At 34.9% G+C, this 23,349-nt stretch overlaps 5 protein-coding genes and 1 pseudogene across 6 annotated transcripts; 4 read left to right on the top strand and 2 right to left on the bottom strand.

Moving 5' to 3' along the window:
• The first annotated feature begins 146 nt into the window (after positions 1-146).
• On the top strand, positions 147-2,547 carry LOC123192580. Its single transcript, XM_044605178.1, has 3 exons — positions 147-373; positions 1,804-2,025; positions 2,125-2,547. Exons 1-3 carry the CDS (start codon positions 200-202, stop codon positions 2,344-2,346), a joined length of 618 nt encoding a protein of 205 aa, XP_044461113.1. The 5' UTR covers positions 147-199; the 3' UTR covers positions 2,347-2,547.
• Positions 2,548-5,304: 2,757 nt separating this feature from the next.
• LOC123192187 (rho GDP-dissociation inhibitor 1-like) lies at positions 5,305-8,632 on the top strand. The gene is made up of 6 exons (XM_044604651.1): positions 5,305-5,680; positions 5,860-6,116; positions 6,217-6,283; positions 7,012-7,230; positions 7,342-7,466; positions 8,012-8,632. Exons 1-6 carry the CDS (start codon positions 5,599-5,601, stop codon positions 8,096-8,098), a joined length of 837 nt encoding a protein of 278 aa, XP_044460586.1. The 5' UTR covers positions 5,305-5,598; the 3' UTR covers positions 8,099-8,632.
• Positions 8,633-9,779: 1,147 nt separating this feature from the next.
• On the top strand, positions 9,780-10,268 carry LOC123193726. Its single transcript, XM_044606811.1, has one exon. It carries the CDS (start codon positions 9,856-9,858, stop codon positions 10,165-10,167), a length of 312 nt encoding a protein of 103 aa, XP_044462746.1. The 5' UTR covers positions 9,780-9,855; the 3' UTR covers positions 10,168-10,268.
• Positions 10,269-10,734: 466 nt separating this feature from the next.
• LOC123193011 (BAG family molecular chaperone regulator 5, mitochondrial-like) lies at positions 10,735-11,738 on the bottom strand. The gene has a single exon (XM_044605759.1). The coding sequence runs from the start codon at positions 11,563-11,565 to the stop codon at positions 10,927-10,929; it is 639 nt and encodes a 212-aa protein (XP_044461694.1). The 5' UTR covers positions 11,566-11,738; the 3' UTR covers positions 10,735-10,926.
• Positions 11,739-11,894: 156 nt separating this feature from the next.
• Positions 11,895-16,297, bottom strand: LOC123193010 (fumarylacetoacetase). Of its 2 annotated transcripts, XM_044605758.1 has the most exons (15): positions 16,180-16,297; positions 15,832-16,078; positions 15,465-15,543; positions 15,191-15,249; positions 14,986-15,110; positions 14,827-14,901; positions 14,466-14,541; positions 14,175-14,274; positions 14,034-14,093; positions 13,839-13,909; positions 13,668-13,730; positions 13,438-13,502; positions 13,007-13,103; positions 12,742-12,867; positions 11,895-12,179 (listed from the first exon to the last, which is right to left on the bottom strand). In XM_044605758.1, exons 2-15 carry the CDS (start codon positions 16,033-16,035, stop codon positions 12,117-12,119), a joined length of 1,263 nt encoding a protein of 420 aa, XP_044461693.1. In that variant the 5' UTR covers positions 16,036-16,078; positions 16,180-16,297; the 3' UTR covers positions 11,895-12,116. The 2 variants fall into 2 exon arrangements, with proteins under 2 accessions (XP_044461693.1, XP_044461692.1); XM_044605757.1 differs by having other exon boundaries at positions 15,832-16,181.
• Positions 16,298-16,532: 235 nt separating this feature from the next.
• LOC123192146 lies at positions 16,533-21,696 on the top strand (annotated as a pseudogene).
• The last annotated feature ends 1,653 nt before the right edge of the window (positions 21,697-23,349 follow it).

Genomic DNA, 23,349 nt, shown 5'->3' with positions numbered 1-23,349 from the left:
GGGCTTTGAAACAACACAATTATGATATAATTCACTATGCAGATAAGGGGTGAATTCGAGTCCAATGTGAGCCATATTCACCTGGGCCAAGTTCGGATTATCCTGTACCCAACCCGAATAAGAGTTTGTTGTTTTAGTATACACATCGATGTAACCAAACAAAGCAGGTTCCAACACAAGAACCGGGAGATGCAAAAAAATGTCTCAGGTTGTCAACATAAACCCTCTCAGTTCTTCGTATTCAACCCGACCCGAATCGAATCGGTTCCGCCTCTATCAGAACGACTACCAAAACCAAAATTGGAATTTCCTGCTCCGGATGCTTAAGTGCAATGGCAAGTTTTCTTGCCTCTTTTCAGACAATCGAAGAGAGGTACCAACTTATCATCTCTGTTTCTCTTTTTTCTGTAATTTATTTACGATTTTTTTAAGCTTTGATTACTTGTTTTGATGAGGGCAAAGTCTGACAGAAGCAGATTTTTTTTGAGTTGATTGTGCTTGGAATTGAATATCTAATTGTAGTTTGAAAAGAAGGCTTGATTGGTGCCTTTTTATGTTGAACACTAAATTAAATAATAATTCCATGACAAGAATCAGAATAAAATTAATGAATTTTAGGGATGGATTTGAGCCGAGCCAAGTTTGAACAAGTGCCAATTTGAGTTTGACTCGAAATTGTAATGCTCAACTAGAATTTGAACTTGAGCTTGATTAAGCTGGTGACTGGTATCAGTAAGGGCTCCCAGCAGGGTAGATAGTGTCACTAGAGGGTTAAATAGTGTTACCAATGGGGTAAACAGTGTCACTAGAGGGCAAACAAGCCAAATGTGAATTGAGTCTGAGCTAGCGTGGCTTGAATCCAACCCTAGTTTGAAGCTCTGAAATTGGGAATTGGAGCTCTGTGAATCATTTTATACTGTCTGGTTTCTAAATGGGTCAAATAGGAAGAAGCTTTAGTTGAATATCTGGAGCTTCCTTATGTCTTTAATGTTAAATGGGGTATGAATACTAGAATGGTTAGTGTTCAATGAAAAGGTGAGGGCGTCATGTAATAACCAAATTCGTATTCATGCTCAAGTAGTAGTTATTGAATAATGATGCAGTAAAGTAATACATTATGGGAAGTGAGAGTACTGATTTCTAGAGTTACTGTTTGATAGAAGGTCTTCACATAAAATTGGAGAAGTTATGGATAATTCTATCAACTTGAGGTGTTTTATGGAGGACTTCACTTTATGTTAAGCTCCACCACCTGGGGTAACCATGTATTACCATCGCTATGAGTTTGTTGATGAGCTATCTTACTGGTAAACCAAATAATAACATGATATGATGGAACAACATTTACAACTTTACTTGCTTTGAGCCTTTAGATCAAACATTGGACTACTGCACTGAATAAGATGCTTGATATGTTCTTTTTAGAATTGTTTTTTGATGCATGGCATATGTGCACATATACAAAGGGGGGTGGCCATCGGAGTTTTCTTGAGTTATTATAATTGTGCAATATTTGAATGATGTTTTGGCCATTTAACTGGTAGATGTGTCATTGTTCTACTTTTCTGAGTAAGATGCTTGAAACTGAAAAATCACTCAAAAAATATGAAAAATAAAACTACTAAGTTTGTTTCTTTTCCCAAACTACTTGAGGTTGACTTGCTGAATCTTATTTTTGACATGTAACACTTTCTCCGTATTTGTTTTCATGGATGTCAGAATTTGAAAGATTAATGTTCTCCTATTTAATAATGTTGATTCCTTTGCATGGTGGATTTAATATATCCATATTTATGGTTGCAGGAACAAGCAAGGAAAGCCTTAGAAAGTGCACTTGATGGAAAGAAAATTGAATTTGAGAAGTGGAATAAAGAGATTAAGAGAAGAGAAGAGGCAGGTGGTGGAGGCGATGCTGGTGGAGGAGGTTGGTTTGGATGGGGGGGACGGTTTGGCTGGTCAAATGGTGATCATTTTTGGCAAGAAGCACAACAAACTAGTCTTGCGGTGCTCGGCATTATCATCATGGTAAGCAATTTTCTTTGTCTTTAAAGGTAAAGAGGTTGACGTACATGTTTAGGGTCATTTCTCTATCTGTTTTGCTCATAAATTTTCTCACATTGACAGTATCTCATAGTTGCTAAAGGGGAACTGCTTCTCGCTGTGATCTTCAATCCACTGTTGTATGCTTTGCGAGGTACAAGAAACGGGTTCAGTTTCATAACCTCAAGGTTTCTTCAGAAGGCATCTCCTGATGGTCCTGCTAATTTTGGTGGTATGTCAAAGAAGGAAGTCTATGGGCGTGTCTCAGCTAAAGAGAGAGTTTTGAAAAAGTGGGGAAGTGATTGATATTTGGGTTTCAGGTTTGAAGGTTATTTAATCCATACATGTTATAAATGAGGTGTATCAAGTTTTGCAAACTTAATGAGCAGGGATGAACAAGACAAGGCTGAGGAGCAGCCCTTTTTTTTTGTGTGTTGCGGATAATACTTGCTTTTTGTTATTGGTATTACTTTATTTTTGAAATCCTAATTTTCATTTCGGAACTAAGAGTTGTTTTATATTCAGAAGCCTGGACCAAAACATGCCTGAGCAAGCACTATTTGTATTAAACACTCTGTAGTTGTTATAATTTGATTGTTGAAATCTTAACCTTCATCAAAAGAATTCTTTTTTAATCAGAGGCCTTTGATGGAACATGAAAATGCAATGTTTATATCTGTCACTATGCTTGAGACTAATTTAAAAGATTTGTTTCTTCAATCGTACCCAAATTGTGGGGCCTGGACAAGATAATAGAATCTCATTTGGTTCATTATGTTTTTCAGATGCCTCGTGATTATATAACTTTGTCTACACTGTCACTTTTGTCTTATAGAAATGCCTTCTATTGACATGATAAACCTTGCCAAGATTGTTTTCTTCCTTGTTAGGTCTACAATAATTATAGAACATTAGTTGTTTGTAAAGTCTTTAATTGCATTACATCAGAATAATTGTAAGGATAAGCAAATCATAGTCATTTCGTCAATGCATGGAAGACTCCATTTATTAGTTTTATATTTCACCATCATATTTATCTTTTTCGATTACTTTTTGTTGATAATAACAACAAATCTGTTTTTTCTAACAAATTTTTTTCTTTATCATTGTCGAGGACTTTTATTCTCTCTCTGACAATTTTCTAGTAACTTGTCTCTTAATATATATTAAGTTAGATTTTGTGAATTCGAATTAAATTCAAATCACTCTTTGTTTATATTCAGTTTGAATCCATCTCTAATTATGCCTTCACCATTTACTACAAAAATCACTGATACCAGTGATATTTATTTGTTCATCTTCAACACCATCCTTTTTTATGATTTTCTGAGTTGTATTCAGCAAACTTGTGCATCCGGACTATTTCAAAGTAGGTAATGTTATAAAATACCAAATTTATTTATCTACCTTTTCTTGTCCATCGACTTCATAAATGTTTCTAAAGCTGACTCTGCAGTTTACAGCTTTCAGGAAAGAATTTAAACCAGGGTCGCCGTAGCTATGCTTAGTTGTCTGTCCTTTCAGCAGTAATGGTAAAGCCTCCATTTTTAGCCTCTTGGAAGGAAAGAAATGACAGCCCATGGAATGGAGGGCCATGCTAGTTATCTGCTTGTTTCACCATCATCTTAGCTGGCCAGAACTTCCTTATCTTAATCTTTATTCATCTTTGAGTTACTTAAAATGCAAAATTGAAGCATAAACTGATCATTTCCCCCAATTGAAGGGCATCAAAACTAGTTAGAGTGGTTAAGAAGCATAAATTTCTCAGCCAGACCATGTGAAGAGGCCATTAAATTGGGGATGGAGTCTCTGGAACGGCCTCATAATCAATGATGACATCATCGATTGAGTTCCATTATGTTGGGGTCGAGAAAAAACTGACACCAAGTATTTTAATTGTCTATATGCCGACTCCTCAGAAGTTTGAGAGCCCAATTTTAAATCATCGGAGTCAGAGACAAGTTAAAATCTCTGGATGTTTAGCCACTTCTCTATGGTCTCCTAATGGGCAGAAGTCAAAATAGGTTCATATTCTTCTTCAAATATTTATTTTTTGATAATATGAAGTCAATGTTCATTTAGCTATAAATTGTGTTTTATATTACAAGCCCATGCTTACTCTTATGGCTCAAAGTGAATCATTGTAACACAAACAACCCAAGAAAAGTGTGAGACCAAATCATCTCTAAATAAATTAGTTGAGAGTTAGAGTTTTTCTCTTGTGAGTTTAAAATAAGATAAAACCATTGATTCTAAACTTGTAAAGGATGTATGCAAGACTGACCCTCAAGAGTTAATGTATTCAAAGGTGTCACACTGACAATTACACTGTATTAAACCTCTAAACTTATAACATTATATAATTGAAGCTTTATAACAACGATAACTTGGATTAGGCCTTAAGAAAATCAAAAAGTCACTTTGCGAATCTTACAAGCAAAATAATGATGTCAATATGACATTATTAAAACTTTAAAACGTATTTTATTAATGTTAATGTGCACATAATGATTGAACTAGTTTAACCAAATAATTGAAATGCAACTTTATATAATCAAATAATTAAAATGAATTTTTATTATGATCTATATTGAATTTATCACTATTTTTGGTTGAACTAATTGATTCAACGTGGTTTTTAAATAGTACTTTACAAATGAATTTGCTTGTGTCAATAACTTCTTAGAAAATCATTTTCAAAAACATGATATATTTCTCAGTAACATACTTCTTCATAAAAAAACATATGATTTATGAAGAGAATCTAATCAAATTTGTGACTATAACATCATTCTAAATAAAATAATTAAATTTCCCTTTAAATTTATAATTTATAAACATTGATGCAATAAAAGTGATTTTAATTATTAATGGATTGATATATCATTATAGGGTTATTTAATAGTATTATATAACGAGTTCATTTATTAATATAATAATACACATTATTATGTATCAGTTTTTTTTTATGTCATAGTCTTAGTTTTTATATTTTTTTTATAATTATTATATTAAATAAATAAAAATTTTATAAATATAATATAGACTCTAATTCAATATTTTTTTCCTACAAATTTTAATACCCAATCAATTTTACTATCTCTCCACATTTATTTTGACTAAATTGGCCTAAATCAAAAGGGGAAAAAATTGGAGTTCATCCCAGTGAAGGTGGTGTGGAAAAAAAAAAAAAAAAAACAAGCGTCACTGAAGACTTAATACGAGGATAAAAAGCTAGTCAGTCAGAGAGATGCGCACTCTATGAAAACCAAGTGATCCAATCATGAGAATGAGTCAAACAGCATCTTTCATCCACTCAATCCTGGGCCAGGCTGTTCCTTTTCTCTTGTGTGTTTGTGTGCGTAGAAAAAAAAAAAAAAATTGTACTAACAACTCTCTAGAAACAAGAGAAATCAATGAAAATAACCCCCCTCGAATCATGGTCTTCGTGTACGCCAGTGCAGGAGTGACCTGCGCGGTCTCTCCACTTCTGTCTCTCTCTTTCATTCTGCTAATTCCTTTTTCAAAGTTGATTGGTTCAGAATTGCGGATCACCACATGACTGTTTCTTTTTTTCTTCGTAATAACTTTCTTTCCATAACAAACCCATCCCTATCTTGCTTTCTCCTTCTTTTTCTAGGTATCTTTTCTTTCTTTCAAGGGTAATCTTTGGTGGGTTGTCTTGGTTTGGCTTCCCATTTGCCTAATTTTTTGGCTTCTGCTTGGTCTGCTTTTGCATTCGTTCATTTAGTCAGTGACTGAGTGGTGATTCTTAATCTTTGTTTTGTGTTACTATTGATGGACTTTTGATGTCTCTAGCGGTTGGTGTTGATTCAATTTCCAGCAACATGGGGTTTGATGACAAAAGCAATGAGAGTGGTGGTGGCGAAGTTTCGGGTGAGACAGAAACAAAAACACCTCCAAATGAACAGGTAGATGATGAGCCGGGTAGTGGAGCTATATCTAGACATATGAGTGAGAGTTCTATTATTGCAACTGAGGATGAAGATGAAGAAGATAGAAAGATTGAGTTGGGCCCTCAGTGCACTCTTAAACAACAACTTGAGAAGGATAAGGTTTTTTTTCTTTGTCTTTCTTTGTCTTTTCTTTTGTCTTCTTCTTTTTGTTCTCTTCTTTTAATGTCTTTTCCTTTTGTGCTGGTTTTTGAGGATTTAGGATGATGAGAGCTTGAGGAGATGGAAAGAACAGCTTCTTGGAAGTGTGGATATTGATTCTGTTGGAGGTAAAAGAACAGTCATTTGCTTCATTTTCTTCTCTTAAGTTTGATTGGATTCTAAGATCTTTCAATCTCAATGCTTTTAAAGTTATGTTTTTTGCTCTTTATCAATTGAAAGGTCACTTTGATAATGCATACACTGCGGGTTAAATGTTTTGCCTCTTTGAATTGGTTCCACGGAATCAGATATCTTGATGAATATTTGGATGCTCTCAGATGGGGAACCTCTTATGAAACTGCTTGGACGAATTAAGAGATAAATTTTGCCATGGGGTTGGTTAGAAATTTTGATAATTTTCTGGATTCCAATCGGTAAAATGACTTGAGCTAATCTAACCTGGATTGACACTTGCATCTAGCTCTTCTTAACTAGACGTTGTTTTGCTCGCCAAACAAGATTACCTATGGGTCTACATGGGTTTTAACTCTCGGATACCATGTTAGAAATCTTGATCTTTTAAACTTAAGAGTGTGGATCAACCTCTGTGTGTGTATATGTGTATATATGTATATATTCCAACAGGGTTAAAATTCAACAATTTGTCAGTTGTTTCTGTCCATTCTCAAATGTTTGCCATGGAACATTCTTTCAATTTGGCTCACTGCTGGTAGATGTCGGTTCCTTTTTTTGTTTCTTTTTCTTGTACTAAACTATATATTTCTGCTTGTTAATGGGATAGATTTCAATTTTCATCTGCATTCTTACAGTTTCTGTTACCATTGTCATGATGTAGAAACACTAGAACCAGAGGTTAAGATCTTGAGCCTCTCAATCAAATCCCCTGGTAGACCTGATATTGTTCTCGCAGTTCCTGAAGATGGCAAAGTGAAAGGCTCGTGGTTTACCTTAAAAGAAGGTAGCCGTTACAGCCTGGAGTTCACTTTCCAGGTTAGCAACAATATTGTATCTGGCCTCAAATACACTAATACAGTTTGGAAAACTGGTGTCAAGGGTAATCTCTGTTTCTCTGTGTATTTTTCTCTCTAGTTTTGTTTAAGAATTAGCCCAATGAAGGGTTGGGTATGATTATCTCCCTCACACGAACTATGAATCCTTGTGACAGTTGATAGCACAAAGGAGATGCTTGGAACCTTCAGCCCTCAGGTAGAAACTTACATACATGAGATGCCCGAGGAAACTACTCCGTCTGGCATGTTTGCTAGAGGATCATATTCAGCTAAAACTAAGGTAGGTTCTAAGGTATTAGTTGATGTTGTAGTCTATGCAAACAATTTTAGGGCTCAAATCAAACTGGGTATTATGTCTATGAGTCGATTTCGAGCCAGCCCATTTTAAGACTTAGGTCGGCTTGAACCCAGCCCTAGGTTTGAACTATAGTGCTTTCTTGTATGTTATTCACCATTTTACCGAGCCAAACTCTAACCCAACAATACTCGGGTTGGCTCGATTGCAGCCCTAGGTGAGTAGTTGCTTTCAGGAGTATGGAAAAAGGAAATGCATAACTTCTTATCTATTCAATATTGATTTTGACACCAGTTAAGTCATGCCCTGAAATAATTATTGCAGCTAATGCCGTGGGGCTATGTTCATTTTCCTTCATACCTGCATGAGTTACACCATGAATGATCCACTCAATTGGTTCAGGCCTAGAACAAAACATGTATTTTATAAAATATGAATGTGATATCAAATTTGTGAGAGTCTTACAAGGCACCTATCTATCTGCGATTCTCCTAATGATTCCTCTGATGTTCTGCTTCTGCTATTTTCAGTTTGTTGATGATGACAACAAGTGCCACTTGGAGATCAACTATACATTCGACATTCGTAAAGAGTGGCAGGAGACACATGAAGTGTGATGAATTATCCGATGAATTGCATTGCTTGGCCCTTCACTCAATCAAAAGACGGTGTTTTGGAGTCGAAATCTGCTTCAGATTTTAACATATTTCTTTTGCAGTAGTGTCTTGTTATTTATTTTAGTCCTATGTGAGACTGGTTGGTGGATTATACAGTATGAGGAAGAGGAGAGAGGATTTGGAAACAATAGGAGCAAGTGAAAATTCATTTCTTTCAGGGAAGAGTCTCAAATCAATCAATAAAAGTTGAGCTTTGCAGTTTGAGCTCAAACACATACAGTCCTCCTTGTAATTCTTTGCTTTTCACCATTATTAATTACCGTTGTGTTGAGCTATATATTCGTAGTTTGAGGTTGTTAACAGCATGATTCGGTGCGGGTGGACCAAAAAAAAAACAAAAACTTGAAAGCAGTGCAGTGTTACCCTTCCCCCCTCCTTTTCCTTGTCTAAATCTATGAGTTGCACTGTTCATTTGTAGCAGTCACAATATTTATTAGCATTAATAAAACTATGTATGTGTAGATATTTTGAGTATCTATTTGATGTATATTATTATATGATTGAGTGATTTTAAATTAATAATAAAATAATATTTAATCACGTAATGATATATTTAAATGTGTATTATATGATAACATATATAAGTATATATTTATTTGTATATTAGTGTTATTTGATATGTGATATATGATATAATATAAATAAAAAATAACATGCATTTTAAAATGTCTAAAAAATTGATATAATATGTATTAATAAATTTAATTATTTTAAGAATATTTATGATATTTAGATATAACTTTAAATTTTTATTAATTTATTATTAGTATTTTAAAAATGGTATAATATAATATGTCATACAAATAAAATAAAAATTAGATTTTTTTAATATTACAACTTTTGTATAAGAAGGATAAATGAGTCATTAAGAAATGCAGAGGGATATCAATTTTTTATAAATTTCAATAATATTTTTTAAAAGCTAGTTATATATTCTTAAAATAAACACATCATGGTATTTAAATTGGTCAAAACGTTGAATCTTAATCGTGGAGTATATATATATATATATATATATATATATATATATTGACGTCATCCATTATCCATATTGAAGTGGAAGGACTGTAACTAATACTACAAGAAACGAGAATTTTTTTCAGATAGTCAACTTCGACAGAAGGCGAGAAGAGAAGCATTAACCCATTGCTCATCCATATATGATATTTTCCCTTGTGAATTTGACTCAGGGCCAGTATTTATGTCGCCTTTAATGAGTTATCCGTGGCTGGCCGCAAAACAGGGCACCTCATGGAAACACATTCACAGTGACCAAGGATTGGATTCAAGTTTAGTTCAGACATCAGTTTATTTAATTCAAAATTCATAATGATCAATTTGAGTTTAAATTTAAAATCATTCAAATTGATTAATAATGCTATTAAAGGATCGTTACTAAGATTAATAATATTATTAACGAGATAAACAAGATTATTATAAAAAATTCTAATTAAACTCAAACCAAATTATTAAATTAAAATTTTGAATCAAATTCCATTGAAATCAAGTCTAACACTAAACTGAGTCCAACTTGTGCAGTTCGATACAATCCTTTCTTTATAAACCTTTGAGCTAACCAAGAAATTTACTCAGCGGCAATCAATGAGGCAATCAATAATGCTTCATTGCATATTATTATAAAATCCCTCCGGCTTGGATTCACAACCCCATTTGAGCTTGAAGAAGAAAGCTGTGCAATGGATATCAACGAGAAGAAGCTGCTGCTGCCAAAACGAGCTGCTCTAATGTCAATAATGCTGTGGCTGATAGTTATGTCGCCGGCTTTGGCGTGTCAATCGAACCCAGGTGATTGTAGAAACTGCGTGGTGGATCAAATGAAGTACGGTTGCCCAAAATGTGTGCCGCTGATTCGCTGCATGGCGCGGTGCTTGTGGGGCGGCCGTTCCAAGGCCAAGTGCGTGAACAAGTGCGACTGCAATGGTGGCGAACCAAGGCTTTCTGATTGCAAGAAGTGCATATACAGATGCAAATGCAGCTGTGCGGCTTAGAAGAAGATAAGTTGCCCACCATCAAACTTTTATGTGTACCTATCATATACATGTTTTCGGATCCTATGAAATATCGTTGTTCTGATTTTGTACTCGATTAACCGCTGTGTAAGGATTTGAACCTGGTGTAGGTCAAAGGGTTTGCCAAGGGATTGGCTGATCCCTTTGGTGACGTAATCTAATATAATTAAAATTTTAAAATAAATTTTAATAATTCAATTACATTATAGTTAAATCGACCTAACCCAATGATTAAATTGTTAGTATAATCAAATCAAATACTGCAATATTTAACTCTTAACTTAGGCCGATAACATTAATACCGAGCTCTAGCTAACTTGTTGAGCTAGAAAATTCTTAATTCTAACTTGCCAAAACAATATCTGATATACCTATTAATAACCTTCAAATGTAAAATTTGTAATTTTTAATAAATTTAAAAATTGTAATTATAAGAATTAAAGATATCTTAATTCGAGCTATGAACTCAGGAGCTCTCTGTGACAGTTAAACATCACGCTTGATTTTGAGCTCAGCTTAAAAGTCAAATTCATGTGGCTCAACTTGTTTTCAGAACTATTTACATGATTCAACTTCAAATTAATCCAATCCAATAATTACAACAGATTTTAACCTTCACTCTAACCGGTTTGGCACCGATTCCGGCCGTATCCGAGATTTAAAACTCCGCAATTAACAGGAACTAAAAAGCATTTTCTTAAAGTAAAATTTACAGAACATTTAGTATTAGCCTCTGTTTTAGTCTTGAAGAAACCTCTGCAAGCAACGAAACCCCAAATGCTGTGCACAAAATTTCTCCATCTCATCGCCACCTCTCTCTTTACAGACTTCTTCTTCCGTCTGTTCAACCATCTTATCTAAATATCCCCAGCAACGGTACGGACACCACTCCCCATCATTTTCATCATCAACTCTGGCAGCACAGATCCCATCAAGTATCTCCTGCAATCCCACGATCGTACGGCTCACCTTTCTCCTCGCCTCTCTTATTGACGGGTCTAAACCCGGAACAGAGTCTAGTTCAAGAAGCAAACCCATCAACGCCTCGTTCATTTTAAGTTTCTCGCGCTCATCCCTCCTTACGGAGTCCACGGTTTCCTGACGTTGGATTAGTCGCTGTAAGCGGTAAGCTTCAGAGTTGACGGATGAGATTTTCTTGTAGAGCATCCGGATCACGTGGGCCCTGTAGACGGATTGGATCTTGGCGGCGGATTGTGATTGGAGCTGTTGAGGGAGATGAACGGTGATGGGAGATGGCTGTCCTTGGGAGGATTGAATCAGGATTTCGTTGGTCGGGGGAGGGGTAGAATGGTCATTTTTGAAAGTGTAGGTGACAGTTGTGGAGGCGGAGAAGGCGAAATTGCGAGAGGATTTCATGGCGAAAAGAGGGACAAGGAAGAAAGAAAGAGGGTGGAGTAAGCGACATTAAATTGAATTGAATTTGTGTGGGGACTGACTGTAATATTACGACGATTTACTTGAATCACCTTTGGCGCGTTACAAGATCCATCGGCCACGAGTACGGGACCCATGTTTTATTGCCTTTTGACGAGTGGATTGCTTCGTGCACGTGCCAAAGCATTTTTGAATTATTAGAATTAACTGGAAAAAAATTATCCTAACAATTGCATACACTCCTGTTACTATGCGGAAGTAGGGGTTTAAATTTAGTTTGAAGCGAACTCAAAGTAGAAACTCAAATTAGGTACAGTTAAAGAAGTCACTGCCCAATCTCTTCTTAAAGAAACACACATATTGCACCATTATGTTTAAAATGCTACAACCATTTTCAATCTCCATATTTGCACTCTTGCTGGAAATCACACTTTATTAAAATGCAAATACCTACCAGACTACTCGGAATTAGATGCAGAAGATGAATGCGTGCAGCTTCCAACAATGTCGACTCAAGGGAAATACCAGCATAATCACGGGGCTGATGGAAGGATTTTCCCAGAGCAGGTTCCAAACCCAACACAGTAACCATTTCCCTGCAATCAAATCAAGTTTTAAGACACTCTGTTACTTCCAATGCTAACGTCATTAAGTGTTAACATAAAATTGGAAAACATAAAAAAAATTATTCAATCCTAGCCGCAAAGTATTCCTTTAAAGGAAGGGACAAGAAGTGATGCCAGACAAGGTTTCTTTGTACTGAGAGTGATAGCTATTTTGTTATTTCCATAACTTTCCAATAACTACTTGGATTTGGAATAGTGCAATTGATTCCATATATTCAGGAAGGCCTAAAAATATAAACTTTGGCTCCCATCATTGCAATGTTTTGAAGAAAAAGCATCCTTTCCAGAACTCTCGGGGGTGGATCACAGTTCTGCCTAGAAGGGTAGCCATTACCAGAGAGAAACAAAAATTACTTTGAAATTCTTTCATCCTTCTAATTTTTTTGTCAGCCTAGATATGCTAGTTAAAACTGGCAAAGCCGACTGGATATTAGCTCAATTGGATGTTAGCTCAATATGATTATAGAAAGATTAGACTAACAAACTCTTAGGATTAAAGGGTTACCAAAAAATTTTTATATCAATGTAGTACCTTGCAAAAACCAGTAAATATGACCTCATCTCCATCTTCCAAGAATTTACGAGTTGTACCATTTAGTGAAAGTTGCTTTGTTCCATTCCATGTTAACTCTAGCAAGCATCCAAGAGAATCTGGCTCCTGTTGAGAAACACCAGTTGTAACCACACTTTCATTCAAACCATAATAGAATTTTAAGCCTCAACTTTGAGGCATGAAGTATATAGAAATAAAGGAGCACATCTAAAGCAGTATGCCCTTTGAATGAAGGAAACCATACAGGGCCACTAATGGTGCCAGTTCCAAGTAAATCGCCTGGTCTTAAATTGCAGCCATTGATTGTATGGTGTGCAAGCTGCTGAGTCAATGTCCAATACCTGTCATAGGAATAAAAAATAATTAGCATAAACTACACAAGAACAAGTATGACACATGCTCAAATTTTGAAGCGTCATTTTGCTAGACGATCCTTCTGGGATCAATCCACTGTGATGAACAAAGATGCACTAAGAAAGCTTAGACAAAGATTCTATCACTTGAACAAAAAATGGAACCAATAGGCAGGATAAATGCCTAGATCCAACTGATAGTAGACTTCAGAAGGCAAGACCCATTAATTGGGCCACTTGCCCAACATATTATTGAGGCAAGAAATAACTCTTACATAAATGATGTACTCATAGATAATCATGATAATGTAATACTTCTTACAAGTGCTTGAAATTGCTCCTTGTGACAACACATGAATCTTGTTGTCCAGCAGGTTTGATTTGAACCTTGCAGCAAGGAAGAATTTTTATCAGTATCACACATATACAAAACAAAAAAGGGCAAGACGCATTGCTAGATAATCAATATCTATAAGACCTATAAAGAATATTGCTGCAGATATAGAACACTACGAAGAGTGGATAAGCAATCCAAACATTGCTAGATTCTACCTCCAATGAAATGTCATAGTTCTTGGAAATCTTTTCAGCAAGATATGGCAATGGTTGGGGGTCCTGCAATATACAGCACATATCATAAGGAATGTTGCATCTCAAAAGATATGGGCAGCAAAATAGACTCAATAGCATTAATGCTTCAAAACAACCTAGATATTAAGGTACCTGTTTGGGAGCATCACAAGCAAATGGTTCAAGCGCATCAAGTGTCACAATCCAAGGAGATATTGTTGTACCTAAAAGATTAGGCAAGAAAAGTAAGGTCTATTCAAAGTATTGCGAAGAGCTCAAGTACAATCATTAGTGAACAAATACCAAATGGAACTCAAGAAATGGGGCGATGAAATGTTTATTTCTTACCAAAACTCTTCCCTAGAAAAGGCCCAAGTGGCACATATTCCCATGCCTGAATATCTCTAGCTACAAAATTAAACTCTTATCAATATAGCTCTCAAATTCAAGTAAGCCAAGAGTAAGAAAATGAAGCAACAAAAAGGGTACCACTCCAATCATTCATCAACACAACTCCAAAGATATGATCTGCTGCTTGATTAACATCAATAGGCTTTCCCAATTCATTTCCAGGACCAACAACAGCTGCCTGCCAGCAGCATGATAACATGCATAAAAAGTAACAATTAAATTATGTTGAAATATGATGAAGTCACTAGCATAGCTATGACCAAGGATACAAATACGGTCAAGATTTTAATCATGTGCACTGTATCCTATATCAAAATTCCATTATGTTTTTAAGAGAGGATATTTTAATAGTTTTCTATTCAAACTAACCATTTCTAGCTCAAAGTCTAGTTTCTGTGAAGGCCCGAAAGGTGGTGGAGAGTTGCCAGATGGAGGACCTTGACCTCTGGGAGAAAAACAAAAATGCACATTTATCAGATAAGATACAAGAATTAGAATTGGCCACCTGTTTATCCTTGGCGCAGGTTCATCAGCTTATGAAATGGAGAAAACATGAGATACAGTTTTAAAACTGCATGAGTCATAAGATGCCTTGTCAGACAAGCTCCAGCTGGAGCCAAGTCTTGGCAATTGCTTTTGTATAGGAGGGACAGAAGTTACAAACAAAATTGTACAGACACGTTTATATTTGTTTTAACCCCACAAAAGGTTCAAAATTTTGTTTCTCTACCTTGGTCGTATTATGTCTGTTCCAGAGATAACAATGGAAGATGCCCGTCCATGATATGCAATTGGAAGATGAAACCTGGAAATAAGTTGAGACTCTCAAAACTTGGAAATAAAAATTGCAATAATAACACTAGTAATCAATTTAGCTTAAATTAGTTACCAGTTTGGAGGAACTGGGTTCTGTGGTCCACGAAATATAGTCCCACAGTTCTTTGCATGATGCATGGACGAAAAGAAGTCTGTGTAATCCCCAATTGCAATTGGAAGAATCATTTCTACCTTACCCTTAAAAGTCAAAACACAATTTGGGACATCAGGAAAAAGAAAACATAGCCGACTCATAATATTCAATATCAAGTCATTACCATTGGAACAAGCGCTTTCTGCCTTAAATTTGCATTGTCACGTAAGGTTGCTTCAGTAGCTGCATCGGAAGACAAGAACTTGCCATTACTTATGCTTCATTCATCTCGAAATGAACTTCTTTCTAACCATAACAGGCAATCAGTTAATTGATGTGGTCTAAATTAACTATAGCAATTTGTTCAGCCATTACCAATATCGTTTCAATCTAAAGATGCTCGCTCTGAATTCTACCCCCCACAATAACATTCTGTGAAATATGAAAAAGAAACATACACGACAATAGCCTTTGAAGTGTAGCTCGAGCGTCCTTCCACGCAGGTTTTCCCAGAGCCAAAAGCTTGTTGAGATTAGGCTGCCACCAAAACATTGCATATAGCACAGCAATTAATACAGCTTTTTATTAATTATCTTATAACACCAACAATTCAACCTAACATTTAATCCAAAACAATAAAACTAAAAATTATGCTTCAGTTTATCGGTAACCAAACAGCACGATATTAGTTGATTTTCGACTAATCAAGTTCCAGACCATCGAAACACTCTCTGAACTTACTTTGAATCATAAGAAGTCAATCAACAAGGCAAAAAACCAACACTAACAGAAATCGCTATGGACAGAAAACTTCAGTCAACGAACCTGAAGAAAACAATCAGAGTCCTTAAGGATCGGGCCATTGAAGAGACCGGCTTTGGCAATCTCAGAGAGGTCCAACACGTAGTCTCCGATAGCCACGCCAGGTCGCGGCGATGAATCTGGTTGAGGCTTGAAGACTCCATATGGAAGGTTATGGATGGAGAAATGAGAGTCTGGTTTCACTTCGATAAACGACTGCAAAGCCATGGCGCTTCAATAAAACGACGTCGCGATGAGCAGACTCCGGTAACTGGAAGGTAGTAGTTAGTAGTAAGTTTCTGAGTTGAGAAGAGACGGGAAATTACACGGAAAGGGAATTATATTTATACACGAAAGCTTTGGTTGGTGTACCTGTTCCCGTTGTAAGTGTGCAGCGTCTTTATCCGGATTTTTAAAAGAAAATCAAATAATTTATGGAGTACTGCGGTTCATGACATATTTAGCTTATTTAATTTATTTATTGTATACTTTATTTAATTTCACCTCTTAATTATTCCTGGAAGGTGTTATAAACGTATATCATCATCACTTTTTTTTTTTTTAAATCATAAACACTTAGTTGTCTAAAAAACAATTAATTGTGCAATTCTCATTAAACAACATTGTCCCAAACATTGGGGATGGATAGGAGATTATCCCTGGTGAGTAGCTGGATTTAATCTGATCCACGTGGGCAGATGAGCTTTGAAATTCTTTGTGTGGTTATGACCACTGGTTAACCTTAGCTTGAATGCTCGACTTGGAATCTTGACTAATGCTCACATTTTAATTAGGTAAATAAAATTTATTAAAATTTTTTATTACTTTATTTTTTACTAAAGTCAAATAATAATTATTTTTTTTAATTTCTATGAATTCCTATTAATAATTAAAACACCTAAATTACAAAAATAGTCTATAAAAGTATTTTTTTTAATTGCTTTCATTTTTGTGTTGTTAATTAGCGTTTTAATTTTTCATAAATGCATGATAAGGTTCTCTCATTACGGCCATAATTTCAATTATATGCATACCTTTTATTGTTGTCGCTTTTGCTTACCACTAACTCAATTCAGCTTACTCAAATTTTTTATTTACAAGTTTTATTTTAGTTAGATTTTGATATTTTTATCAACTTTAATATATCTTTAAGATATCTTATAGTTTATATAAGCCCCAAATGTGTCCAAACTCATGCTCTTCTCTTGTGTGTTTTTTTACAATTAAAAAATAAGAAAGAGGAGAAGAAAGAAAAAAAATAAAGATAAAAAATATATATAAAAATATTGTGTGAAACGGTTTCTTTTATTATACTATCAGAGGTATAAATAATATTAATGATAAAAATATATTTTAAAAATTAAAGTTAAAACGGTTGACTTTTAAAAATAATTAAAAAATATATTTTATTATTAAAAATATAAGTGATATTCATGATAAAAATTATAATTTTATTAACTTTAGATGAAAAAATAGTTGTATCGTCAAATATTTTTATAAACTAAATTAAATTTAAATAAATTTGAATCAAATTTAAATTAACATTATTTTAAAATTAAAATTAAAATTAAATTTGGCCTGATTCATTTATATGCATCATAACAAAATTTAACTAATCACAAATGAATATTTTAACCGTCCATACTTTTAAATTTATGTCAAGTCACTGATGCCTTGCGGGTATTGCCTATTTAGTGATGATTGATGTGGAATTATATCTGGAAGAGTTGAAACAAACATGTTGAGATAATTTTCTATCATTTTGCTATTGTTGTAGAGGAAACATAAGTTGGTTTGTAGTGGTTGTTTATGTTATTGTTAACACGGGAAACACAGGGAGAAAGAAACAAGAATTTCTTACAGTTAAGGTACAAGAATGACTAAGAATCGCTCACAATTAAGTAGAGAAAAAAAGATGTTTAAGATATTTACCTCGTGGATGGGTCTTTCTGTGCCATTCAGTCTGTAAATGCTAATCTGTGTCTGCAGTTGATTTCATTTGGTTTTTTACAAACTCATAAGATTAAGTTTGTATATGCATTATGCAGGAGAAGTACAAGAATAAGCCTTGACTCTTGGAGGATGAAACGGGCCAGTTTCAATACCATGGTCAACTTGAAGGCGCTCAGTCAGCAACTTACTACCTGCTAGTGCCGAATAATAACAAGGAATTCATCGCGATTCCTGTTGGTTCTTGGTATGCAAGACATATATATATCAAGCTATGTGCTGTCTATCTATCCTCACACATAAGTTGCTAATTGGTAGTCCTATGAACTAGTGGAACAATAACTTGAAAGTCTCTTTCTTCCCACTTTTTCAAATGACCCTTTATGAATCAACTAAAATTTCATGTTACATTGCATTGTTGTACTGTACTTGATTATGTGATACTGAAATATCTGTTTGATTGAATAAATGAATCTTTTATCTGAAGTTTTTGCCTCTATTTTTGTGAGATATAGGTTTAACTTTAACAAGGTTGCACAATATAAGCAACTTACCTTGGAGGAAGCCGAAGAAAAGATGAAGAACAGGAGGAAGACTGCAGATGGATATGAAAGATGGATGATGAAAGCTGCAAATAACGGAGCTGCTGCATTTGGTGAAGTAGAAAATATTTTGGATGACAAGGAGAGTGCTGGGACTGGTGGGAGAGGACGCAAAAAAAGTGGTGAAGATGATGAAGGTAATGTTTCATAGTTATTATCCCTAGGATTTAAGGGAGGACATGGCCATAGATACAGAGTTAACTTGTTGAAAAGGGTTACATATTCATTAATACTAAATCTTGTGTGGTTGGTCAAACAGTTTGCTTTGCTAAGAACATCTGCAGATTGGCTGGTTTTCTTGATTTATCCATTTATTTGATGACCTTGAATTATGTTCTGAAAGTTGCTCTACAATTCTTATCTCAGAGTGCTTTTGGTGAATTGATGTTCTATCACTTAGCTGGCACGTTTATATATGTGTAGTATCATTGAGGACATTAATTCATCACTTTTGAAACAGCCATATTGCTGGTATCCTCTAGCACTTGTTGTTTGACCTTAACATGACATGAAAAACGAGGAGATTTCACTATTTTAAGTTCTTAACGTCTATTTATGTTGGTAACTTATCCTTATTTGTGCAGAAGGTAGCTGATGAAATCCGTAATCAATTCTATTGTTTTCATTAACTCAAACATAAGAGTTATGATTCTTATACTGCTTTTGTCCTTCCGCAAAGCCTGCTGTGGCTTCCCACATTTAAATCATATATATGTTATACATGTTTAATGTTAGAATGTTGCTTTTCATCTAAATAAAAGTTATTCAACTTTTTAAGTATAACAGATGATAGTCCTGATTCAAAATGTATGTTTATGATCCAGGCGATGGTTGGGAACTTGAGGAAATTTTCACTGATGATGATGAAGCTGTGGGTAATGATCCTGAGGAGCGGAAAGATTTAGCCCCTGAAGTTCCTGCTCTTCCAGAAATCAAGCAGGTCTGTTTGTATACATGTAATCATAACATGCCAGTTTTTGTTGTGATTGGTGCACTTACCTTGATCATTTCACATACTTTGAGAGGTATTAGTCTACTAGTAGTTACCGGTTTTAAAGGATCATGATTATTTAATATGGTAAATAAGTTTCATCTAGATCTAAAGACTCTATACTATATAAAGTTCATGAGGTTGGGCATACACATCTTACTTGCCATGGCGATTGCAGAAAAGGAATAAGTGAACTGGCTTTAAAGAATAGGACTGTATAAACTCCATTCATGAGGAATACCATATGTTAGAAATATGGAAAAGGGGCTTGGTAGAGTAGGGTGACAGATAGAGTAACAGATTTATCAATGCAATGAGAGCTCTATTTTTTGTTTAGCTGTTTTACAACACTCTGGAAATCTTTACAATTCAGTATCTGAAGTTTGGCGGCATATTGATATTACTCTAATATACAGATCATTATTGCATTTAGAATTAAAGAAGGATATGCAATAGTAGAGGAGAGAGAAGCTTATACTGGAGTTTGGCAATTTTATTGAACCTCAGGTCAACAAATGGAAAGTTTTGTTAGAAGCTTTAAAAAGATCTTGTTAGCCTTAATATGAGCAAAGAGTTTGGTTTAGGAACCAGATTAGGAAGAAACCACTGGATATGGGAATAATTTAACCCGCTTGTGTGCTAGAATTTGTCAAGTCTAATTTCAAGAATATTATATCATATGGCTTCATCTCATGTCTGTGCATTGCTAAAGCATGAATTTTTTTATATTGGCAGGATGAAGAGGAGAGAGGACTGAGCAAATCTGGAAAAGAGTTGAAGAAGCTGCTTGGGTGAACTAGTGGGCTAAATGAATCAGACGCTGAGGATTACAATGACGATGACTATGATGTAAGCTTCTGTGATGTATAATTATGACTGCCTCTCTAACAAACTTTGAACATCATTATAACAGATGTAGGGGATGATTAATTAAACTGGGATTAATTTCATATACCCCTTGTACTACTGCTTAATTTGAGGACATCCAAGCTTTTGGGAAACCATTAGTGCCAAGTATTTGATGGTTTCTGGAAAGCTGGGGTGGTTTTCAAATTGAATAATCTCACTAGGGGTATAAAAATTAATCAATTTCATATATGCTCTAACTTTTATTTCATTTAGGTTTGTCTTTGTTTGTCTGAACTTTCTTTTATTGATGGCTCTCTTTGCTTGTCTAAACTTTTCACTTATTGATGGGTCTCTTTGCTTGTCTTGATGAGATGGATGATGACACTGGCTTTCCTTCCTTGCTGCCTCCAAAGCAGAAGGATACACCTAAGAAAGAGGAGCCTGCTGATAACAGTCCATCAAAAGCAGCTCCTTCTGGAACCAAGGGAACTCCTGCTTCCAAGTCTGCAAAGGGTAAGAAGAAAGCTGATGGTGATGATGCAAAAATATCTAACAATGCACTGCCAAAAAGGTCGAAAACAGAAAATGTAAGTCACTGGCTTTGTCTAACCTGTTCATTTGATTTCTTGATATCTTTAGGTTTGCATAAACTGGGACTTCTCTTTGTTTTAAGATTTCTCTGTTTTTCGGGAATCAGGATTCAAAAACTTCTGTGAAGGAGGAAAATGGGTCTGGGTCAAGAAGTGGCGTGCCTTCAAGAGGTGCATCATCATCATCAAAAACGGGTCAACTGCTGCTTCTGGTCTTGTCACTGGAGAAGAAATCAGGGCTGTTTTGCTGCAGAAGGCACCTGTGACAAGAGAGGATCTTGTTGCTAATTTCAGAGCAAGACTAAAATCCTCTGAGGTATGCATTATCTTATTGGTATTTCTAAGACAATATGGGAAAGCCTGGAATTAAGGTTGATTCGAGCTGATCAGAGACCGAACAATGGTTAATGAGCTTGATTTGAAACTAAAATTGCCAACTTGAGCTCGATCTCGGCCCACTTGAGCTAGTGATGAGTTTACCGGAGAAGAAAAATAAGGGTTGCCAAAAATAAAAGAGAAAAATTGTTGAAGAAAATGAAAAATTGTATGAGAAGATAAATTTATTAGTAACTTTTCGTCATCTTGATTGAGTCAAACTGGTTTGATTTAAACCTGAGCTAGGGCCACCTCAATTCAAGTTTGGCTCGGATCTACCGCTTCTTGGAATTGCATATTGTATTCAGCTTCTGTTATAATATATATCAGCTTGTTGAATATTTCAAATATCCCTGCCTATCTCTATGGTGCAGGATAAGAGGGCCCTCGCAGATATTCTGAGGAGAATTTCAAATATACAGAAGACCAATGGCCCTAACAACTACGTCGTAACTAGAGATAAATGATTACATCCTGACATGATACAATCACCATTTTTGTATTACAAACCTTCTTTTATCAGACAATTTAGCTGAGCTACATTCAGGGTAAAAAAAATCCATTGGCGGCTGCAGTTTCTTGCTTTCAGAACAAGAAAACCTGGGAAAAATTCACGGTGGTCAAGAATCTTAGTTCCAGCCCATCGGTTTATGAGCCATCTTGGACGTGTGTTTTTCTCTATAAACGTTTGTGGTCAGTTTTCTATAATTTATTAGCAAATGTTTGCAGCAAGCAATGTTTTTAACTCCGGATGAGCGGTTGATCTAATTAAAAGGTTTGGTCTATAGGTTGATCGGCCAGATGGCCAGTCAAATTAAAGACCTTAATATGACATAATTAAAATTTTATATTTATATTAAATATATTTATTAGAAAATGTTTAACAATAAATGGTTCTACTTTAATAGTAAATATGTTTAGTCATATGTAAAACACCAATGTTTGAGTATTTATTCTCAATGATTGGTTTTAGTTAAAGTTAGATTTGAGTTTAAATCTTGATCTAAGTTAGTTTGAATTAATTGAAGATGTTATTAAAAGGTTGTTGAAGGAGTATCGATGAGATAAATAATATTACCAATGAAATAAATAATATTGGTTGGATGCTATTGGGATAAATAATGACTAAACAAAGACTTCTATATTTTAGAGATCTGGCTATGGATGAGAATCAAAGGAATGATGACATAAATGTATTGGCTTGTGGAATAAATAAGGTGATATATACAGTCAAGATTTTAATCTTCACCCTGTTTTAATTCTCTTTCGAATGCTATTGAATCACAAACTTATATCTTTCAATGAGACGGTTTTATCTATAAAAATAAAAAATAAAAGTTATAGCTTTATGTACAATTTGATCAAAACTGCATCAATGAGAGTGTAATTCATAAGGCTTTCATCTTAACTATGATTTCAACCGTCGTTTTGCCCATTTAAATGTGATTTTGACATAACGAGACGATTGAGTTAAACAAAACTTGAACTGAAATTTTTGTGACTCAAATTCAAAACAATCAGAGATTCGGATGGAATCCATATTGAATATTATGATTATAAATAACAATAATTGAATTACTTTAAAATATGTAAGTATTGTTCTGATATATGTGGAATATCTTTATTTATAATTCAAAAGACGTCTGAAATTATGAAACTTGCTTGCAGCATCAGGTTCCTTTTATTAATTATAGCCATTAATAGATGATAATGTCAGCCTCTTCAGGCAGCCTGAAGCTGACCTTCTTCTTCAACTTCCCACTTTGGCTTCTGCTCATAGAAGAACAAGAATTTTTAGAAAAATCCAATGAGCAGTTGAAACTGTCTCTTGGCTTTGACGTCGAAGCTTCAGCTTCATGATATATCTCGGATGAAGAAGATATAGACGGATGAACCCTTCTAGAGGTATGTTTAAATACATAAAGCTCTCCCCCATTGAAACGCTCAGTCTTGTTGCTATTACAAGCAGGAGAATTTAAGAGCCAGTCCTCTAGAGTTAACTTTCTGGCTTCCAGAATATTTTTCTCTGGTGGTGGGCTCAAGCTCTTCCTACTCCTCTCTCTCTTCATCTTCTTCGTTTTTAAGCACTCTGGCTTCATCAATTCAATGATGCTTTTTGACTTAGCATTGGCTTCCTTTGAGCTTTCTGCTTTCGATTTCGGTTCCGGGTGGCCTTGCTCTCTTA

Source organism: Mangifera indica, chromosome 12 (genome assembly GCF_011075055.1).
Source record: "Mangifera indica cultivar Alphonso chromosome 12, CATAS_Mindica_2.1, whole genome shotgun sequence".
Classification (NCBI taxonomy): Eukaryota; Viridiplantae; Streptophyta; class Magnoliopsida; order Sapindales; family Anacardiaceae; genus Mangifera; species Mangifera indica.
Note: the sequence above shows the minus strand (reverse complement) of the source record. Positions and strands in the feature narration are given on the sequence as shown.